The 8,030-nt window shown below is 43.6% G+C and overlaps 1 protein-coding gene across 1 annotated transcript in view; it reads right to left on the bottom strand.

The window, feature by feature from the left end:
- LOC108799904 (protein diaphanous homolog 3-like) overlaps positions 1-8,030 on the bottom strand; it is a 177,135-nt gene that overhangs the window by 115,417 nt on the left and 53,688 nt on the right. The window contains exon 7 of the mRNA XM_018571841.1: positions 2,946-3,062. Coding sequence (XP_018427343.1) covers positions 2,946-3,062 — 117 coding nt within the window. The remainder of the gene's footprint in view (positions 1-2,945; positions 3,063-8,030) is intronic.

The raw sequence follows: 8,030 nt of genomic DNA on the forward strand, positions 1-8,030 counted from the left end.
TGTGGAAAAAAAAAAACGCGGGGGGGGGGGGGGTGGGGGGGGGGGGGGGGCGCACACATGCAGCTAGTACAAGCGATCGGGCGTCTCTAGACACCCGATCACGTGAATGTAAACAGCCATTTCTCACTATTTACATGCTGACAGTTTCCCCACTCGTGTGCGCACTGGAGGCTGCGAATATGAGGGTTGTGCCTAGGAAGAATTGATCTTTCAATATTGCACCAAGGTTTATTAAAATTAGGATTTAACCATGCTCTTAAGTGATCTAGTAGAACAACCATGTAATGTAGCATCTTCTTTTAACAACACTCTGTAAACGTCTGGGAACCGAGGAGACCAATTGCTGAAGTTCTGGGAGAGGACGTGCAACTTTAGATGGCAAGGCGAACTGTGTTCACAAACAGTATTTTTTGGAATTATTCCTGAGCCCATGCAGTGTTGCCAATCACAGCCCGAAGATCACGGGCTTCCAATATTGCGTATCGGCCTTGTCCCTTGTGCACAGAGATTTTTCCAGATTCTCAGAATCTTTTGATAATATTGTGTACTGTAGATGAGATATTTAAGGTCTTTGGATTTATACATTGAGCAACATTATTCTGAAATTCTTGGGCAATTTGTAGACACAGATTTTCAGATTGGTGAACCTCTGTCCATTTTTACTTCTAAGGCACTCTGACTCTGTAAGATGCACTTTTTATACCCAGCCATGTTACTGACCTATTGACAATTAACCTAATTAGTTGCCAAATGTTCTTCCAGTTCTTCCTTGATAGTACCACTAATTTGCCAGCTTTTTGCTGCCCTGCCGCACTTTTCTGGGACATGTTGTTGCCATCGATTTCAAAATTACCTTTTTTTTTCTTAAAACGGTCCATTTTCTCAGTTTAAACATAGGATGTTTTCTAGTTTATATGGTGTATAAAATATGGGTTTGTGAGATTTGCAAATCATTGCATTCTGCTTTTATGTAGATTTTACAGTGTTCCAACTGTTCTGGAATTGGGGTTTTATATTACCAGTCAAAAGTTTTAGATCACCCCCATTTTTCCAGGTTGTATTGAAATGTAAGCAGGTCAAGTCCAGTGAATAACCTGAAATGGTACAAAGGTAAACTGGCAGAAGTGGGTGGGGGGTGGGTGATGGTGGGGGGTTTAGGGTAACAAAAACTGAAAAACAATGTACATCTCAGAGTTATACAAAAATACCTTTTCAGGGAAGTAGTAATGGGTTAACAACTCACAGTTGTTCTGCAGTAATGTAAGTAAATTAAGCCTTGAAAGTTCATGCTAACAATTCCTACAGGTGTTCCACCTTTTGATAATTACTCACAAGCCCACCTGTATAAAAGCAGTGTTGAAACTGGCTGTGTTACTACATCCTCTTAAGCAATATTTGGGCAGTATTGTACTGCAGGAAGTAGTATATCACTCTCAAAATGGAAAGAAAAAGGCAAACAACAAAAGATGACAGACCATTATAACCCTTAAAAGTGCAGGTATTTCCTTTAGAGAAATTGCAAAGAAAGCCAAGGTGTACGTGAGTACAGTTTCCTACACCATCAAAAGGCACTTGGAAACTGGAGGGAACTCTGAGAAGAGGTCTGGCAGACCCAAAGCCACATCAGAATCAGAGGATAAGTTTCTGAAAGTAAACAGCTTGTGTGACAGGCAGCTCACAGGACAACAGATTAAGGCCTCATTCACACTAAGCGATTTCCGCCACGATATCGCTCATTTTTGCAGCGTGATATCGCGATAAGTTGCCGGCCACTGCTATTCAATGGAGCTGTCTTAGCTCCATGTCGCCCGTCGCTGTCAATCCAGCAGGACCCTTTTTCGGTGGATTTTGCGTGATTTTTCTATTTTTTTAATGGAGCCCGGTCGTGAGGGTCGCGCTACCGTCGCTGGAACGTCGCCCTGAAAGTCGCGCTATCCCGGCCGCGCGGATCCGCTGCAAAAGGTATGTCGCTTAGTGTGAATGGGGCCTAACACTGATCAGAGTAAGCAAGTCTCAGTTGCAACTGTGATGGGAAAACTTTGAGCTGCAGGTTTGACAGGTCGAGTGGCAGTAAAAAAACCATGGCAAAAAGATGGCAAAAAAGAGGCTTGTTTTGGTTGTACAGAAACAAATCATTGCATATCCAAAGCTAAAACAAATAAGGGCTTTTTCAACCCATGAAAGACCTGCAACTAATCAGACATTTGCTCCAATCAGAAATATTCTTTTATTGGATGATTACTATAAACTAAAGGAAGATGGTGGGTGTTAAGGTTTGCAGGCTATGATTGCCCCTTGAATGCCCAAAACAACTTAAAAGGAGAACTATGGGGTTAAGTCTTTTCCCCATAGTTCTCCTTAGGGTAATGGGAGGACACAAACTAGCGTCCTCCCGTCACCCTAGGCTCAGTATAGGGTGAGACGCTGCAGTATACCGCGAGCAGCTGCTCGCGGTACACTGAGACGCCGCAGCTGAAGCGGATCCCGACAATTGTGCCATGATCTGCCCAGCCGTGTGACTGACAGCTGGCTCTGCCTATCTAGAGGCAGAGCCAGCTGGATCCGCCCCCTCTCCCGTCCGTTCCGCCAGTCAGTACTCCTCCCCTGTCACGGCAGAGAGCCGTGACAGGATCGAGAGGTGAGCGAACGCCGGTATGTGCTCGCTCACCTCCCAATCTACTGAGCCGACTTGTGACAGTCTCATTGTCACAGGTCGGCTATAACTATGAGGTGAGTGAAAAGCACTCACCTCATAGTTCTCCTTTAATAAATACCTACATTATGCACCAGTCAGTTGAACACACTGTGGTGCTGTTTTTATTGCACTTCATAATACACTTACTACTAAACAGCTAAATGCAGATAAGCTACTAGTCACATTACTGTGCTACTAAGCAATGTTCCAACAAAACAGGCAGCAAAATACATAATAAACAATAACTTGCCTTGCAAAATAATCATTTCGGATTATAAGAAGATGCTGAAGAATTGAAAGGAAATATCCTTCAGAATTTGTGTTCTTGACAGAATTCCACAGCGTACTGAACACATCACTGGCATCAGTTAGGGTGTTAAGGTAATAAAACTGACAGTCTCCAGGACATAATTACATTTAAGCACATGGGATAAAAATTTCATAAACCTTCAGTGAAATGTATATGGTAATTTCCCAATATTAAAATATTTTCAATAATCTTGCCCACTCTACTAGAATCACATGTCCATCAGGGAGTAAAGCTAGCATTTAATTCTTTATTAAATTTAACTGAGACCTTATTATATACGTAGTCACATTTCAACCTTGGTGAAATACTTTTTCAGAAATTCAAAAGATGAAAAAAATGTTGTTTATATTTGGATTGTTTTTCAGATAGTCATTCTCATGAAACCAGAGGGGAAGGGGACCTGTATCTTCTAACGTATGGCATTTACAGGTAAGACAAAAATCTGTTTGTTTTAAAAGTGTATCATAGGATACAGGATCAGAGTCTTAATCCACAGAACTTCCAACAGCTGTCTGTCACGAACCCGAGCCCCGTCTCCTCACACAGCCGCGGCACCATCTCGTTGCTAGGAGACGGGCCGGCAGGCTTGCGTACTCTGCTCCTCCCTCCAGACTTCTCCCTCGGACTCGTCACGCATAGGAGTGAGGGCGTAGCAGCCAGGCCCTTCGGAAGCGTCCCGTTGCTAGGAGACGTTCGGGAGGGCCTCTGCTGACTGCTCCGCCCCCAACACACCTGCCTACTCATAAAAGCCTGGAAGGCACACTTGCTCAATGTTCTAGCGAGGTAGAACGTTGAGCAATTTCTTAGGGCTCATACCTCTGTTCCAGCACATGAACCTTTTCGCTCCAGAAGCATTGTAATCCGGACTTCTTCCAACACAGCAGTGATCCTTCTCCCTGTACTCCTGGAGGGCTCTGAATACCCGAACAATCTGCAAGTACCATCCTGGACTCTGTATTTGTGTACATTGCCTGCAACTCAGTGGGGTTTAAAGATACACTGCTCTATAAAGGAGGTTGCTCTGGAGTACTGCTAATTACTGTTTGATAAGCCTGCATTCAGGGACTACATGTGATATCCATGTTACCTTGCCAAGTTGTTGGCCGTTGCTATAGTGTTATGCAATAGTGGAGTGAACTACTTTATACCAAACCACATACGGGACTATTTTCCTTTCCTCTGCCAAGTTGTCTGCCATTGCTATAGTGTTATGCATTAGTGGAGTTAACTACTGTATACCAAAACACATACGGGACTACTTTTCTTTCCTCTGCCAAGTTGTTTGTAGTTGCTATAGTTTTTCTGCATTAGTGGAGTGAACTACTTTATTTCGAACTACAAACCCCCACAGGCCCCAACTAACCTAATACTGCAACAGAGGGAAGGTTCACTTGTTGTTACCTCTGCAATTACAGCCTGTGGTGGCGTATGATGTGTTAAGGGTTCCAACCTCACTCAACCACACTAAAGGGTGTAAGTGTGAACCACCACCTGAGCCATCCACAAAGCCTCTACGCAGCCGAGATCCTCAGCCAAACTCGCTCAATCGTTACACTGTCCAACTTAGAGGTTGTCAACAGGGCAAACAAAGCCACAGGCTTATATAACTAAGAGACCAGGGGAGAGGTCACTATAACTCAGAGAGCAATATATTAGGCTTGAACATATACCTGGTAAAGCGTAACAAATGTCCGAAAAGAAGATCAGGTGGCAGCCTTACAAATCCAGCACCAGATGCCTTACACTTAAAAGCCCATGAAGCACTAACAGCTCTTGTTAAGTGTGCCTTTACAGAGAAGGGTGGACACATGTGCTTTAGGAAACAGGCTCAGACGAGAGTTTGCTCAATCCGTATGTCAGTGGTAGAACTAATGGCTGGGTGTCCCTTATGGTGACCTTCAGGAATGACAAAGCGCATATCGCATCCAGAAAGTGGAGAGAAATGTATCCGCAAAGTTTTGAAGCAGGACAGAGGGAAGGAAAGAACAATGCATTGATCGAGGTGTATGAGGGAGACTACCTTGAAAACAAAGGAGGTCTTAGGTCACACGACAACTGTATCCCTGAGTAACATCATGAAAGGGGCATTACAGGAAAGCAACCTTGTAAATGAAGGCAGACAGAAAATATCCCTGAAAGGTTCAAAGGGCAGCCTCTCAAGGGCCATCAGAAACAGGTTATGATCCCACAGTGACACTGGGAAGCGTAAGGGGGCAGCAACATGAGCAACAACCTGAGCAAAGCCTTTAACTAAGAAGTGACAGGGAAGTGGTCTTTGGAAAAGGATAGCTAAGTTTGATAAATGACCCTTGACTTAACTCAAGGCCAAATGTTGATCCAGACTGGATTTCTCCCAGAGTACATCCTGAGATGCAAATTATTGGCCTGGAGCAAGGTAGCTATTTCAGGTGCGAAGGTACACTTTATGAAAATAAAACTTCCTAGCTTTCAAGCGCGTAGAGATGACTGAATCTGCTAGGCTCTTGTCCCTCATTAACTGGGCTTCAACAACAAAGCCACTAAAGACTGTGACAAGAAAGCATAATGGTGAACTGGTCCTTGGGACAGAATATCTGGTTGATCCAAAAGGGCTTATGGAGAGTCTGCATAAGCTAAGTATATCTGAGTACAGTGTCCTGCTGGGCTAGTTCACTGCAGAGCATTCACTGCTAAGGCACAATGATCCCTGGTAACAAACAATACTGGTTGGTTATTGAACCTGGGGGAAAGGGACCCTGTAGAGGGAAATATCCAAGAGAGTCAAATTCAGCACTGATTTCTGGAGAGTTAAGTTCCAACAAAATCTTTGCAGGGTCCACCCGTGCCATTGGGCACTGGCTGACAAGAGTTTGAATGTTCATTAATGTTGCAGTAGCAGGAGTTTGTCCAGGTATCAGATGAAAGGGATACCTCTAGAGCGGAGCAGAGGTAGGATAAATGTAGTAGACAGGCCAAAGGGAATGGCAACGAGGTGGTAACATTGCATTTCAACCACAAAGCACAGGTAGCGCTGATGAGGAAGGAAAACAGAGATGTGCAAGTATATATCCTTGATGTGCACAGGGAACAGAAGATCCCCAGGATGAAGGTAAGCAATGACAGACCTGGCAATTTCCATTCATAATTTTTGAACACAAAGAAACCTGTTGAGAATCTTACAGGTCCAGAATGGGGCGAATGCCTCTACTGGTCTTCGGGATGGTAAATAGGTTTGGTAGAACCCTGAAACCTTTCTTCCTCTGGAAGGGGGGTTAGAACTCCCTGAAAGCAGTTGCTGGAAAGAAGAGTGGAGGCAGAAACTGAAACTCTAGCTCATGGCCCCTGAACACTATGATCTAGACTCAAGCTGAGATCCCCTGGGACCAGATGGCCGAGAAAGCCAACAGACTTCCAACCACCCTGACGTGATAATCCTTCATTGCAAAGAGGGCTATTTCGCCGAATTTTGATGTCCAGATTTAGTGGCGGAACTGGTTTCATGGGATGGACAAGAACCTAAGGCCTGAGAGAAGCAAACGCATCTCCAGAGCTGAAGGTTTATCTGCAGGAGCTTTGTCCTTCTTCTGGGGAAAGGGGGTACTCTTGCACCAGGTGACTTCCTTGATGTAAGTGTCCAAGAAGTTACCAAAAAAGTATTGCCCATCAAAAGTCATCCTTACAAGGAATTTCTTGAGTGGACATTATCCAGACAAAAACGTAAGCCAAAGGATCCTTTGCATATGTACTGAAAGAAGCCTCACTCTGGATATTTGTCAGAGCATTTCCACTAATTTATCAGTGCATTGGCAGAAGGCTACAGGCAAAAGCTCCAGATGTAGTAGAACTGATGGATCCGACAAAATGGACCTGGGGCCCTAAGCCATGTTCTTGAACCTGATAGCTAGCAAATAGACAAGATCACAACAACATGTTGCATAGCCAGATCTGCCAGGAAGAACAAAGCCTTAAGGAGGGCGTCAAACCTTTTGTTCAAAATGTCCTTAAAAACTGGGACATCTTCGACAGTGACTGTTATGTTTTTGTTATGTTAGGAAATGGCAGGGTCCACCCACAACCCAAAGGGGTGATTAAGGACAGGGTCAGACCAGATGGTTGTGCCATGGCCATGGGCCTGTATGACACCCAACACATCACACTGTGTGCCTAGGTAAGCGCCCAACTCAACATCCAATGCCCATCCCAACATTACAGGCCGTCCCGCAGCTTTTTTTCCCCAGCTTAGGCTGGGTATGGTCTACCAAGGCTCTGATGAGGAGTCAACTATTCCAGAAAAATGAAAAAATAGGTGCAACAGTGGCTACATAGCAGCTAGAAATCTTGCTAGAAGAGTACTAATGAAAGTGAAAAATAAGACATCCATTATCTAAGGGCACTAACCAAAAAAAAAGAGGCTTGCTAGGATTGATAGATGTTATATTAGGGCTGTCCTTTTTTTTTTTGCTAGTGTCCAGTAACAGTTGCATATAACCCTTGGTCTAAGACTGTGATCCTGTGATGTACAATTAATAGTGGACTGTGAAAAAGCAGACTCAAACAGATGCAGTCAGCCCTCAGCTTACTAAGGTCAGTCCCTCTGTCAGCTCATATGCATGCAGCAGAGGCAGACTGGCTCATTCCACTGGACCCAATGCTATAGTAGTCATCATTATTTACATCCAAATTAGGGTGTTTTTTTTAGCTAAGTATGGTGTATTAAACGGTTACCTGCACACTACATAGCAGAAAATTCACAAGGTAAAAGAAATGTAAATCATAACAAAATGTACATCAATTACATTTTTTAGTTATACATATGACTAAATAACGTACAGGGACGGCATATAACAAAATACTTAGCAAAAATGTGGAATAATAAATACATAAAATGCAGGCATAACACCACACCCCGAAAGAAAGGTTTTACAGAAAATTTAAATGCAAAGTAGTAAACCCTAGTGCTAAAAGATGAGAGAAAAATCCAACATTTCACGTGAAACCACAAAAAAAAATGTTTTTTTCGCTGTCTTTTTTTCTGCATTTAATGTG

The sequence above is a fragment of the Nanorana parkeri genome, unplaced genomic scaffold (genome assembly GCF_000935625.1).
Source record: "Nanorana parkeri isolate BGI_ZX_2015 unplaced genomic scaffold, ASM93562v1 scaffold1853, whole genome shotgun sequence".
NCBI lineage: Eukaryota > Metazoa > Chordata > Amphibia > Anura > Dicroglossidae > Nanorana > Nanorana parkeri.